The sequence below is a fragment of the Carassius auratus genome, chromosome 41, assembly GCF_003368295.1.
Source record: "Carassius auratus strain Wakin chromosome 41, ASM336829v1, whole genome shotgun sequence".
NCBI classification, from domain to species: Eukaryota; Metazoa; Chordata; class Actinopteri; order Cypriniformes; family Cyprinidae; genus Carassius; species Carassius auratus.
The window spans coordinates 4,117,293-4,132,292 of record NC_039283.1 but is presented as its reverse complement, the minus strand read 5'-3'; the positions used below and the strand labels follow the sequence as shown (position 1 = coordinate 4,132,292).

Below are 15,000 nucleotides of genomic sequence, written 5' to 3'. Positions count from 1 at the left end.
GTTAACGATGAATAAATGTTACATAAATTACATAAAGTAAAATATTCAGTTTCGTTAAATGACACTTTGCCAAATTCAGAATTCAAATAGTTTTGTCATGTTTCAAGCTCGATACCTGCGGCATCAATGATTGGCCTCATCAGAGACAACGATAGGGAGGAGGTACAGCACCTGGCCACATGGTTCACTGACAATAAACTGCTCCTTAACACCAGCGAGACAAAAGAGCTCATTGTGGACTTCAGGAAGAAGAAAGGAAGCACGCATGACCCCATCCACATTAACGGGATGGTTGCTGAACGTGTCTCCAGCTTCAAGTTCCTGGGAACCACCATTTCGGAGGACCTGTCCTGGACTACAAACACCTCCAGCCTGGTCAAGAAGGCTCACCAGCGCCTCTTCTTCCTCAGGACACTGAAGAAGAACCAGCTGTCTTCAGCCATCCTGGTGAACTTCTACCGGTGTGCGACTGAGAGCATCCTGACCAGTTGCATCACAGTCTGGTATGGGAACTGCTCAGTGGCTGACCGCAAGGCACTGCAGAGGGTGGTGAAAACTGCCCAACACATCACAGGGACACCACTTCCTGCTCTTCAGGACATCCAGAGAAAACGCCAACTACGTCAAGCTCGCAGCATTCTCAAGGACTCCTCTCACCCTGACCAGAGACTGTTTAACCTCCTGCCCTCCAAGAGGCACTTTAGGAGCCTCCGGACAAGTACCAGCAGATCCAGGAACAGCTTTTTCCCTACAACTGTCTCCTTGCTGAACTCTGCCCTCTGACCCCCCTCAACACCCCCCCCCCACCACACACACAGACTCCTCCCACTCCTCATCACCACATTTGATTTATTTACAAACAAGCTAAAAACAGTAAATTTGTTATTACTTGCACTACTGTCTGTTCATCCAGAATACGAGTAACCCATTTGCACACTGAAATAATTTCTATACACTTTACTGTCCATTGCACTAGTATACATGATATTTATATGTCCATAGATTCTGCCTATAGTGTACATATAATTTTACATAATCCATCTGTATAATATGTTCATAGTACACCTATATGTATATCATGCTGATAGTATTTAAAAATCTTTAAATGATGTCCATAATACTGCCTTATCTGTATATGTATTGTACATATTGTAGACCTTCTGTACTTACTGCTTATTGCACATCTGGTTAGATGCTAGATCCATTTCGTTACCCTGTACCTTACATGTACAATGACAATAAAGTTTAATATAATCTAATCTAATCTCAAAAACATGAACCATGAGCTCATCTGAGCACTGGGGTTGTAACTGAACAAGCACTGGCTGATACCTTTACTACAATATATGAACATATTATTGTCAATAATAAACGGTTTATCACGATACATTCTGCTTGTTAATAGCAACTCAAATACGCTGTCAATAACAACAATACAGCCAATTGTTGGTTTGCTCTGGGGAACAATTTACACGAAACGTCAGGTTTGCTCTGCCAAACAACATCTATAGTAGGTTAACCCTATTGTTTAAAATTAAGAATAAAGGGTGTCAATATGAAATGTGAATACTATCTTTAATGAACTGAATATGTATGAATTACTGTGGCAAATAGCAAGCTAACTACTGTTCACATGCAGCTCTCATGTGTTGTTATAATGAAAACTTCAAGAAGGACGTTGAAATAATTTGTCTGTTAGACTTTAGTCTCTGTACCATGCGGTTAAAAGACACGGGTTAAAATAGAAAACTTCGCAAGCTTACCTCTGCACTTTCATGCTTGAGCGTTTGAACGTGCAGAATCCCCCGCCATCTGTCTTGGTCACATTGGAACTTCCGGCAAAGGAAACACTTCCGGAGTTGAAGGTGTATGTCAGGTGTGTTGAAGGTGTATGTCAGGTGTGTTGTAGTTTCAGTAGTAGAGTTTAGTTATGGACATAAGATACAATTATTTTTGTAGTGCCCCTAATTAAACAGATATTCGTATCTTATGGGATTGTTTTGTTGAGTGCTTCCGAGTTTCTCTCTTTTTTTTTTTTAATGTAGGCTACTGTTCGGCATCTTTAATACACAAAAAGATCAAATTAATAAATACTTTATTATTAACATATTATTACTCCTTGCAAAATTTCATATTCACTGCAGTAAATTTACTCATCAAAATCCTTTATTTATTTATTTATTTATTTATTTTACGAAAATAATGTTTTATTTATTTGTTATTATCATTAAGAGTTTGAAACAAAAACATTTTATTACATACAAAATCTTCTCAAATGTAATTTACTTTTAAATAAAATGTACCATTTATAGATTAATTTCAAATGCCACTGTTTTATAAAGATTTTTAATTGCACACAAAATGATTACAAAATTACAAATCATTACAAAGGAATTACTAGAAATCTCTTAGTGATTCATGCACAGGAATGACAGAAAGGAAAAGACAAAGAAAAAAATTACAAAAAAAAAGAGAAAAAGAAAATGAAAGTCCAGTGTTGTTGAAAATAGACAAACAATGGGTCTTTTAAACTCAAATTTATAAGGAACATAACAATTTACAGGTTAAAGTAATGCACCTTCGCTCTATTAAGGACCTAAAAGAGTCCAATATCAGGTTTTAAGAAAATCAGAAAACATTGATAAAGGGTAATTAAAGTAGTCAAACTTAATAAAATAAATAACTGAAGGCCTTTTGTAACATTTAACAGACTCAGGCCACAGTACTGCTGGAGGTGGCTGAGCAACTGTTGTTCGCACTGTTTCTGTTTAAGACATGAAGCACTGAGGGTTGCTGATTAAGGTCATACTAACAGATCTCTATCTATCTATACACTCACTGTATAGGCCCGGGGTGGCTAACGTCGGTCCTGGAGATCCGCAGCCCTGCAGAGTTTTGCTTTAACCCTACTGAACACACCTGAACAAGTTCATCAAGGTCTGAAGGGTTACTAGAATGCTACAAGCAAGTGCCAGAGTTTCAGGACCGGAGTTCGCCGCCCGGGTATAGGCCTATATGTTTACCTGTGCTTTGTAACTGTGATAAATTGACTCATAAAATGGTTATAGACCTATAATGGATATTTTAAGACTATGGATTTGTTCAGGCTAATACCAGCTAATATAGTTCAGTTACATTGGCTTCAATATTATAACTACACTGAAAGGCCTTACGTCCGGCAGTTGAGCAGGTGTTAATGCTGGATTATTTTATTAGTAGACTGTGTAAACGTGTAATAAACAGATCCTGAATTCCCTCACATCATGTAACACCAGTGTGTTTTCGGCATGCCATGCCACGTCCTTGTTTCTCTGGAGCAGTAGGAGGGCTTTCTTTTGGGCAGGTATCTTTTACCTGTGTCACGTGGGCGGTGGCCAGGTAGGGCGCACACAAAACCAGCGCGATCCAAGCAGCCATTGCGGAGCAGAGCCAAGGGTTTCGGACTGGTTTGCATCGATTCTCACGCAATTTAAAGGCCACGAGAAACATCAAGGCGAGTCCGAACCTGGCACTGATTTGTCCGTAGGTGTGGGGTCACTGGGCTCTTCGCTTTTCCGTCACCTGGAGTTGATCTCTAGGGTTTTGCTTTTGCTGGGTGGTGTGACAATAGTTTTTTTTTCCTTTTTAAAAATGACGGTTAATCCAGATTATCTGGTTGTTTTTTTCACCACAACATCTGGCGCAAGTGGGGACCAGTTGGGATCAGATGAGAAGGAAATTGTACAGTTGGTTTGGCAAGTTGTGGATTTAGCGACTAAAAAGGTAATTTTATATTTCCCCATGACGGTGTGTATGCGTGCGTGCGTGTGCGTGTGTGGTAATTCTGCAAAACGTAGAGCGAGTTTTACATTTATACATGTCCGATTTTTTTTTAAAGAAAATTTATTTAGGTCAAATATTAAAATATATTTATTTATTATCTATCTGTCTATCTATCTGTTTGTATATGTGCATTTGTGTGTATACTGTATAATAATTCTGTTGTAGGTGAGAGAGAGCATTTTCAACAATTATATATGTCGGCTATTTAAAACCAAAATTAGTCAGTCAAATCTAAGGCTCTATCAATCTAAATCTATCTTTTCCCCTGCTATTTATCAATTCATCCATCCATTTTATTTATTTGCCTATGTAAATGGATATGTTGGAAGTTGAGCATTCCTCTGCTTTCTACATTCAGGCAGGTCAGGTAAATGAATTGCTAGTCAAACCGGATCATGTTGAGCTCTCTGAGGAGTGTCAGGAGGTGAGTGGACTCACCGAGGAGGCCTTGACAGAAGCTGATCCGCTCGAGGAGGCCATCGAACAGGTGATCATTCCTACATAATCTGTTCTGACAGGATGGTATTTCTCTTTTAGTCTCTCTGTTTTCAGAACTTCTGGTTGAACATACATAAGGAAGTTTGCGTTTGAAAGTGGACACTTTCAAATGCAAAACTTTATTTTCTAACTTTTTACACATTTTTAAACACATTATTTAACAGCTTGTAGATTGATATTTGCGTGAGCAGCCTTGTATGTATTAAAGGCCACATAACAGTGGCGTTTACTCAGAGAGTCCATGTGTGTGCAGTTGAATCAGAGGATATGTGCAGAAGTGGATGCAGGTGCAGGAAACACCTTCTACCTCTGTACGGATGGACAGCTGCACATTCGTCAAGTCCTCCATCCTGAAGCATCCAGCAAGGTATCAATCTCTAAATACTGCAACTGAGTGGGTGATATCTGTGAAAATATCCATATTTAGTTTAATAATTTGTAAGGGCAAATGCTTACTTTTGTGCTTTTCAGAATATTTTGTTGCCTGAGTGTTTCTTCTCCTTCTTTGACCTGCGGAAAGAGTTCAAGAAGAAATTCCCATCAGAAGGGGAACTGAAAGACTTGAATCTTCAGGTCATGGCTGACTGTATCCTTAAAAGACATGTCAAATATTATCTTTTGTGTATTTTTTGTGAATCTTGAATGGATGAGGGTAGATTAATACACATTACCTCATAATTCTCTGACAACTAGTGTGAGGAAGTTGCATTTGAGTGTGTGTGTGTGTGTGTGTGTGTGTGTGTGTGTGTGTGTGTGTGTGTGTGTGTGAGAGAGAGAGAGAACGATAGGTAACAGGGTGTTGGCTGCAGGATCCCAAGGTTTTGAAATGCAAATAGACTCACAATAGTGTGGGCTCAATTGAGCCAGCAAGAGAAAGCCAAAAGTGTTTAGCCAACAAGCTTAACCTGCCACACCTACGCTGTAATGTCTTAACACACACACACACACACACACACACAATGCAATAACACAGCCCTCTACACAGTAAGAAAAGTTAATCAAAATGTATTCACACCCTTCATATTTCTGTTGTGCCTTTATGGAACTGCTGTGTTTCAACGTTCCTTTTGCATTTATAAACCCTAGTTGTTCTTTGCATCTTTACTGTGTCATTAGCTGGTAATTATCACGAGTGACACTTAACCCAGACCCTCTATTCCTTGACTGCGGTTGCAATCAGATCTGAAAGTGGTGGTAGATTCTTCTCTTCATGCTTTCACTGCTCATATGATTCAGCAGATGTCAGAAACTGTTTTAGCACTCATCTCGGAGCCTGTCTGTAAGTCCTTACAACTTTTATTGTCTGAACACGTGAATTTAATATTCATAATTGTTTGTTATGAACCTGCTTTATTCGTCTTCATAGGCCACCAGTTCTCCTTCCCTGAAAAAGTGAATGACAAGTTTGAGACTGGCACATGGTAAGAGCTGTTTCTTATTTAAACTAACAAACATATGTCTGCAACTGTGTTCAGTTGTTTTTTTTTTTTCAGATTGTTTTTTTTTTTTTGCTAAGCTCCACGTTAATGTTAATGACCAATCATACCTTTGTTGCCATCCATCATATTATAAGAGTACCTGGATTTGCTTTTTTCCCACAATTTTTGAAAATACTGTAAATATCAAGGAATTTTAATCTGAATGGTCTGGAAAAGTCTGTGAAATTAATAAAATCACACAAAGTCATAGGACTTTGTATAATGATTATACAATTTTTATTAAATGTCTGTTACACATCTAAAACATTAGACTAAGAGATTACTGTTTGTAAGTGCAATTTCTATAAAATTGTTGATTAATGGATATTGGAGATATGTCATATTAGTTTAAGTTTACGTGAAAATGTATGGTGCTGGAGCTATAAGTATTATAGAGTATTTTTATTCAGGAGTAATTGAATATAGAGTTTGTTTCTTTTTATATATATAAATGTATAAGGAAAAGCTCATGCAGTGAATTCAATTATGTCCTATTCACTAACGAACATGTAATATTTCATTAAGAACCACTTATGTTTGCTCCCCGCTAAACAAGCATTACAGTAATCTTATCTAGTGAGATATTTTGAAGTTTTTATTTTTATTCAGAAATATTTTATTAATTAAAAATATCTGATAAAATGCTTTCCAATATCACTCCTCAATCTAGCCCGAGCACATTTACTGGAAGTCATGCAGGTCACTGAAATCTTCTGTTGAATCCAATGAGAACTGCTTTGCTACTTCAAGAGTTGTTGTGACACATTGTTTAAATTGCATGTATGTGTGTGTATAGCAGTAAGATGGAGAGGGTGGATGATAACACGGTGATCAGAGCTCGGGGTCTTCCATGGCAGTCCTCAGACCAGGACATCGCCCGATTCTTCAGGGGTCTCAACATTGCCAAGTATGCACACACAACCTGCAATCCACCCACAGGAAGTACTTCTTAATAAATGATCATCATTCAGTCTGTGCACTATGCCGATCGTTGTGTCTGATGAATGACTGTCTGTGTGTGTCTGTTTGTGTAGAGGAGGTGCTGCATTGTGTCTGAATGCTCAGGGAAGGAGGAATGGAGAGGCACTAGTGCGGTTTGAGAGTGAAGAGCATAGGGATTTGGCCCTGCAGAGACACAAGCATCACATGGGTACCAGATACATTGAGGTATACACACATTCATGAAGCTGCTATAGTGATACATACCGTATTTTTTGGACTATAAGTCGTACCTGAGTATAAGTCGCATCAGTCCAAAAATACGTCATGACAAGGAAAAAAAACATATATAAGTCGCACTAGACTATACGTCGCATTTATTTAGAACCAAGAACCAAGAGAAAACATTACCGTCTACGGCAGCGAGAGGGCGCTCTATGTTTTCAGTGGTAGACTACAGGAGCACTCAGCAGCATAGAGCGCCCTCTGGTGGCTGTATACGATAATGTTTGCTCTTGGCTCATTTCTCTTGGTTCACGTCAAATTAATTTCGATAAATAAGTCGCACCTGACTATAAGTCGCAGGACCAGCCAAACTATGAAAAAAAGTGTGACTAATAGTCCGGAAAATATGGTACATGTATCAAATAAATTATATAAATATAATTCTCCACAATTTTTTTTCATTGTAGTGGAATGGTGTGTCAATTATTTAAATTTTTTTTTATTGCAGGTTTACAAGGCAACAGGTGAAGACTTTTTAAAGATAGCTGGAGGTAATTTCCTTTTCCTTTTTTTGCTTGAGTTTGCATGCATGTGATATTTGGGTTTGTGTGTGGACAGGGTCGGGAAGTGAGAACTAGTTCTTATTCTTATTCAGAACTGGTTCCATAATTAATTCAATTCCATGAATAATCAACTCTTATTCACTACCAGTTTCGTAAAAAAAAAGAAAAATGGTCCATTGTGACCAGTAGATTCCCAAACTTAATTTCTTGAATGAGCCGGTTCTTTGAGTCTAAAAATGTGATGCACATCCGATGTAGTGTGACTCCTGAATGAACGATTCATTGAAGCAAATCAAAAACATACAGTGCAGTCTGTGTAAACACACCTCGGTGAGAACTGCTCTACGTTTATTTATTATTGAAATTATCCCATTGTTTGGCAACGAAATGGCATTTATTTTTTTCCAAATATTTATGCCTTGAAATAACTGCAGGAAGTGAAGTAACTGGAACCTTTTACAAGAATTGGAACGGGAACTAAATTTCTTACTCTCCCATCCCTATCTGTGAACAATCTTGCCCAATTAAATATTTTCTTGTTATTGTATGAATGCGGTTGTAGCATAAATTGTGTATATCATCTGATTTCTGGAGTTTCTGTCAGTGTTATTTGCATTGATTTGAGTATGTTTTGTGTATTTTTAGCATCATGTTGAGTGGCTCATGTGTCAATGTCTGACTGGCAGGTACCTCTAATGAAGTTGCCAAATTTCTGTCGAGGGAGAATCAGGTTATCGTACGCATGCGTGGACTTCCGTTCACCGCCACCGCAGAGCAGGTGCTGCAGTTCTTCTCCCCGGCATGTCCTGTGACAGACGACAGCGAAGGCATTCTGTTCGTACGGTTTCCCGATGGCAGGCCCACCGGGGACGCGTTCGTGCTGTTCTCATGCGAGGAACATGCTCAGAATGCACTGAAAAAACACAAGGACATCCTGGGCAAGAGGTACATAGAGCTGTTCAAAAGCACTGCGGCTGAGGTGCAACAGGTGAGAGCAGCGCTTCCTATTTGAAATCATTATTTGTGTGGAGTGTATAAGTCCAGTTGGTTTAGACTGACTTGGCAGGGCAAGTAAAACATGAGGGGTTTGGGTGTGTAAGTGTATGTACAAGCATGTACTCCGTCTGAACGACCCGGCTGGCTAGACAAACACTCAGATCTGCAATCTGTAAAAGATTAGCTACAAATCTCTCTTGTAGTCTTCCTGTTCTTTACTGTAAAAACCATTCAAATCTCATTGTTACTATTTTTGTAAAATGATTTGGAATTAATTTGTATTAATATTTAGCTGTTGTCATGTACATCAAACCAAGGCTACTCAGCTACTCAGCTCCCATAAATCACGAGCAGACATCATGTGTGCTTGATCACCAGCAAGTAGGTTTTTTATTCAGAATACAGAATACTTAAATTGAACCACATCAATAATACCAGATGTCTGGACTTATGTCTGACACAAAAGGAAATCTGAATCCCTCACACAACAAACACTAACCTCTGTTGCCCGTGTTTACCTGATAAGTGTAAACAAAAGTGCTTTTTTTAATAAGTGTTTAATGACAATATGCAGAACTGATTTTTTTAACACAATGAGTACATAACAGACTACAGCTCTAAACATAACATGCATTAAAAAAATTCTTTTATAAAGATTAATTTATTAATGTTTTTTTCTTTATGCCTGTATCACATAATCGCTGAGTTGTTTTGCTCTCAAAATGATTGCAGATTTATTTTCATCTTAGTTTTAGGCTGTCTAAGGGTTATCATGGTACCATGTTTTGTTTCTCATTCGAGAATAAATGCAAAATATGCATTAAGTTACTTATTTTACCTTTGAACTAATCATGGGAAAAATATGAATACTGGTCAAATATATTGGCCAAACTAAGTACAATGGCATTGAGAAGATTTAATTATAAGTTGAATGGGTAATTACATGATAAACATTTAAATAATCAAATATAAAGAAAGAAAGAAACAAACAAAAAGCTGTGCATTTCTATGCTAACTCTAAAGTGTTGGTGATCAGACTGTACATGTTTGGTTTGGTAGACTCGATCTGGTAAAGTTCCAACGAATATAAAACCAACACGTTTTATATATGTGGACAAGTTGTCTCCATTTATTAGTGCATTTGAGGATACAGACACAAACAGTATCTCCAGGCTCATCCATCATCTCCACACATGGAGCTATAAACAGACAGAAGTCTTTTTGATAATGTGCAATGCCAGTCATTCAACTCCAGCATTTGTGTGTCAGGTACTGAACAGATACTCATCGGCCCCCTTGATTCCCGTGGCCCCATCCCCCATCCTGTCTGTTGTGCCACCCCCCACATTCATGCCCCCAACGGCAGCAGTGACAGGTGTGCGGGACTGCGTGAGATTGAGGGGTCTGCCGTACGATGCCACCATCCAGGACATATTGGTTTTCTTGGGGGAATACACTGCTGACATCAAGCCACATGGAGTGCATATGGTGCTCAACCAGCAGGTAAGCATCTTAGACACACTTATATACATATGAACTGTAGCATTCATAAGAACTTCATCCAGTGAAATAAACACCTCTGCAGTTCAGAATGTGTTCTGTTGGGGAGTTTTCCCTCTTTGGCTCAACCGCTCCATAAAAAAGGTTGATTAGTCACAGCTTTTGTCAGGACTTGTGTTTCTTCATTCTTTTACAATGTGTTTCTGTCATGCCTTGGTCTTTACAATATCTCAAAGTACGCTGAAGAGAACTTGAGAAAAGGATAGGCTATTGAAATGTTTCCACACAAAACCTAATTTCTAAAAAGCTGGCTTGCATATTTTCAGCTAGACACGAAGAAATAATTTGTTTAAATGATTCTGATTCATCTTAATGGTTCCATTAAGGATTATTTTACATTTCAGCAAGGCTTAAATTATACAGCAATATTTTAAAATACCATTACAAATTAAAAGATACTTTATTTTAATATATTTAAGAACATTGTTAATTCTAATATGGCGATTTGGTGCTCAAGAAACATTTCTTATGATTACACAATTATGAAGTGTATTGCTTAATATTTTTGTAGAAACTATAAATATTTTTCAGGATTTATGGATGAATAGAAGGTTTAAAGGAACAGCATTTGCTAATATAGAATATGTAACAATGTAAAAAATGTTACTGTCACTTTTTGAATGCATATTTGCTGAAGAAATGTCTTGCCTTACTAACCCCAAACATTTTAATGGTAATGCAGTACTTTTTAAGGAATACATTTATTTTGGGGTGAAAAAGTAATTTCAATGCCAAATGATTTAAAACAGTTCATGCAGAACTTTTTACACTGTTTATTATGCAATCCAATAATTATTGAATTAACTTTATTAAACAAACAAATGTAGAAACTGATTTTTTTTATTTTTTTTTTATAAAGTCTTTAACTACATTTTGGGAAATGAACAATCTGTCCGTAACTACTCTGATTTTTAGATGTATAGCTATTTGTATTTCTGTTGTTGAATCTAAATATAGTTCATTCAGGTATTGGACTGCAGAACAATTAGACTGTTTCTCACCATGTGCTTTTGATTTAAAGAACCAATAAGTGCACTAACTAACACTGGTGCAGCTCCAATGAATAAGAAGTGCAAGAAACTATTAGTATTTTAGTATAGGGTTCCAGTATTTTTTGAAAATAGATTTAAAATGAGAATAATTGAAATATCTTCATTATGAAATAGTATAGTATTTTTAAAGCATTTGAAGCAGAAACACATCCTGCTGTCTTAAGTGCGGTTGTTGTATTTTTTTTAAAAGTGAGTTTATGAGTTCAGCCTCTGTTTGTGTGTTTGGTCAGGGTCGTCCATCGGGTGATGCTTTTATCCAGATGCGTTCAGCTGACCGGGCCTTCCTGGCGGCCCAGCACTGCCACAAGCGCAGCATGAAGGAGCGTTACGTGGAGGTGTTTGCGTGCTCCGCTCAGGAGATGAACATCGTGCTGATGGGGGGGACGCTCAACAGGAGCGGCCTCTCGCCGCCGCCATGTAAGTTACGACGTAAGTGCCGCTGGGCTCTGGGTCTGCTTCTCTCAGCTGTGTGTGCGGGTAGGTGGCGCTTCACGCCTTCCTGTTTTTCCCCTTTCTCTCATTCATTCACTTATTCATTCATGGTGGGTGTCCTGTCCACATTTCCTGCCCAGGCAGGAATGGGCATCAGGAGTGGTAGGAATCTGGTTGGGTGAAATGTTTTTCTTGTTTTTTTTATTTTTTATTATTCAATTGAGATCTGAGTTCGTCAGATGCTTTTCCACAGCGGGGGAATGGAGGGCTTTGATTTGAGGTGATTTAGTGCAATCTTTCTAAATCTTAATGTGCACAAGATTTTAATCCACATCACAATGTCACCATATGCACTTTGTTGCACATGTAAAGCCGCTTTCTGTTTGATTTAGTGTAGATTTCTTTCTTTCTTCAGGTTTTAGATAGTCAGCTCCATAACTTTGCCGTCTTAACAACCAGCAGCGGCATGTAAAGGCATCGGCCTGCCACAGGATGAGTCCGGTTAAAGGCATCTGAACGCCTGTGGCTGTTTACTGATATGTGTTGAAGGGTGGAGGAACATACCTTGTAGCTGAATTTCAATGGCAGATATTGGCAGTTTTGGGATAAGGTTTGCTGCATGCTTTGAGTGTGAGATCAAGTTTGGGAAAGATATTTTAATAGAAATTAAGATTTAAGACGCATAACATTCACATGATAGATGAGATTTGTAATTGTACCCGCAGTGTTAACTATGAGACATGCCTGAACTCATTTATACATGGGTTCACAATGTGAGAGGTTGTGTTTAGGGTGGGCTTTTAAGGTGGCTACACTGTTGAATTGCACTACATTATTCATTGTTTGCTTGATGGGATGACTGCATAAGCCTCTGATGACAAACAATGAGCAGGACTCTAAAGGAGTTTAAAGGTGTAAAGCCTTCATTATAACTGGCTTATGTTCAGTCAGGACCACATCCTTTAATTAGTTGGCGAAAATACTTTTGAATAATCGCTAGTAATTATGTAAATTAAATATTTCATCATGTGTCACATTCATTAATTTTAGCCCACTTTATTCTCATTAAAATGGTGTACATCAAATTTTGTCAAGAAAAATAACACTTTGATAATTTAATGACATTTTAATGAGAATAAAATGGATTGCATTTAAGTGAGCAAATTAGCTCAGTTTATCATTGTTCAACTCTTTCAGCTCTAATATGCCAATTCTCTAGTTATTTAGATTATACACTATAATTGGGTTATTTCAACTTTTTTTTTCTTCTAAACTTTTAGTGCATTTTTTATTTCTTGCAGTATTACTTTTTCTCATATTTTTATCAGCCGTATATTTTATTAAAAAAAAACAACATTTAAATTCTCACCACTGTACATCTTTTTAATATCCATTGTCAATGACTGAATCAAAAAAAAAACAAAAAAAAAACGAATAATTTTGTCAGTAATTTCCTTGACAAGATTAACACCACAATCACATCTTGTTGCTATAAGCGGACACTTAAAGATTTTTTTTTTTTCACTCAATAATTACTCAATATCCCACCTCCCCCATTTCAGGTTTGTCCCCGCCATCATACGCATTTCCTCATGGGACGGCGCTTCTTTCTTCCGGAGCGGTCCTTCCTGCCGGAGCAGTGCTACCTGTGGAGCCAGCAGCTATCTACCCCTCCCAGTTTCTGCTGAATCCCCGAACCCTGGCACCAACCACGGCCTTCTACCCTGCCAGTAACCCACTGTACATGAACTACACCACCTATTATCCCAGGTAAGAGTTTTATATATATATGTTAATGTTGTTTTTCAGTCCAAGAGCAACAGTTATCTGCAGTTACATTCACAAAAGATGACGAATGGATGATTGAATACCATTAATCTTTTTGATTTAAAGATGTGTCTAGTACTCTAGTGTACATATCGATCCAAGTCAGCATCTGTAGGTAGTTTATTGAGGAATGGAGGCATCATAGATGCATAAATGATTCCAAGGTTCCTTTAATATGCCACAGTGCTGTGCGTGAAATGATACAAATGGCTTTTGAATTGAAAGAGTGGTTGAAAAAATTAATTAATGAATGTCCATTGGAATTTATTATTGCAGTTCTACCAAGAAATAGGCACTGTAGTCTTTAAATATTTGCTTAGTTATATCTAAAGTTCACTTGAATTTGTTCTAGATCATTAGTTGTGATGTGATGCCTTGGAAACCTGCCTGAACCAGTTTCTTCCTTGTGTTTTGGACACAATCAATAAGTCTTTCTTATTTGATGTCAGAACTCTTATACATGTCAGAATACTCAGAATATTTATATTACAATATTTACATTCAACCTTTGTGTAATCTGTTGTGTTTGAGGACTTTTTTGATGAACTGCTCATGGGAAACTCTAAAGTCTGAACATAATGACTTTGTCTTTAAGAAGGACTTGCACAACCAGGACTGGGTGTGTTTACAAGGGTAACACACAACACAGAGAGTGTGTCACACCCAGGTCCTTTAACACATTATTTTGCATTTTAGCTCACTTCATAGTGGAAAAACTGGTTCAGGTACTGAAATTTAAGGACAGAAATATGATTATCTAGCTTTAGGAAGGCTACAAAAACCTAGGGAAGATTTGTAGAGTAAACTATCACTCCAACACGATGATGTTTGGGGTGGGTCAGGGTGGGACGGGGTGGGACTATTTCTTCGACAAATGAAACGATAAATAAAACTTATAAAAGTATATTGTTTGATTATATTGTGTTTATATTTTTAAGTCATATTTAAAAATTTTGTATAAATATATATATATACACACATATACACATATACATACACACACACCCACACACACAGACACACACACACAAAGTACCGTTCAAAAGTTTTTTTAAAGAAGTCTCTAATGCTCATCAAGGCTTCATTTATTTGATCAAAAATACAGAAAAAAGGTAATCTTGCAAAATGTTATTACAATATAAAACAATAGTTTCTATTTGAATATCCTTGAAAAAATATAATTTGAATATCCATCAGCCATTACTCAAGTATAAAGTGTCACATGATACTTAAGAAATCATTCTAATATTCTGTTTTATTATTAGAATTATCAATGTTATAAATTAATCAATGTATAAATAAATAAACCTACAAATAATCTAAACATTTGCTAACACTCTCAATTTAACACACCATTGATGAATAAAAGTTAATAATAATAAATAAAAAAAGGTATAAAAATGTACTGACCCCAAACGTTTAAACAGTAGTGTATATTGTTAGAAAATAATTAAATGCTCTTCTTTTTAACTTTTTATTAATCAAAGAATCCTGAAACAAGTATCTAAAGTTCCAAAAATAAATATTGATCAGTACACAGTTTCCAGCACTGATAATAAATCAGCATATTAGAATGATTTCTGAAAGATCATGTGACACTAAAGACTG

The 15,000-nt window shown here is 37.1% G+C and overlaps 1 protein-coding gene and 1 pseudogene across 4 annotated transcripts in view; one reads left to right on the top strand and one right to left on the bottom strand.

Moving 5' to 3' along the window:
- LOC113059481 (protein virilizer homolog) overlaps positions 1 to 3,454 on the bottom strand; it is a 21,852-nt pseudogene extending 18,398 nt beyond the window's left edge.
- The window catches only part of LOC113059832 (epithelial splicing regulatory protein 1-like), a 17,262-nt gene continuing 5,634 nt past the window's right edge, over positions 3,373 to 15,000 (top strand). For 3 of the 4 annotated variants that reach the window (XM_026228456.1, XM_026228455.1, XM_026228453.1), the window contains exons 1-13: positions 3,373 to 3,762; positions 4,181 to 4,309; positions 4,574 to 4,687; positions 4,792 to 4,906; positions 5,501 to 5,599; positions 5,687 to 5,741; positions 6,595 to 6,705; positions 6,833 to 6,965; positions 7,471 to 7,513; positions 8,212 to 8,513; positions 9,791 to 10,024; positions 11,364 to 11,562; positions 13,128 to 13,335. In XM_026228456.1, the coding sequence (XP_026084241.1) occupies positions 3,631 to 3,762; positions 4,181 to 4,309; positions 4,574 to 4,687; positions 4,792 to 4,906; positions 5,501 to 5,599; positions 5,687 to 5,741; positions 6,595 to 6,705; positions 6,833 to 6,965; positions 7,471 to 7,513; positions 8,212 to 8,513; positions 9,791 to 10,024; positions 11,364 to 11,562; positions 13,128 to 13,335 (1,874 nt within the window). In that variant the 5' untranslated portion in view covers positions 3,373 to 3,630. The remainder of the gene's footprint in view (positions 3,763 to 4,180; positions 4,310 to 4,573; positions 4,688 to 4,791; positions 4,907 to 5,500; positions 5,600 to 5,686; positions 5,742 to 6,594; positions 6,706 to 6,832; positions 6,966 to 7,470; positions 7,514 to 8,211; positions 8,514 to 9,790; positions 10,025 to 11,363; positions 11,563 to 13,127; positions 13,336 to 15,000) is intronic. The other variant, XM_026228454.1, reaches the window with a different exon arrangement.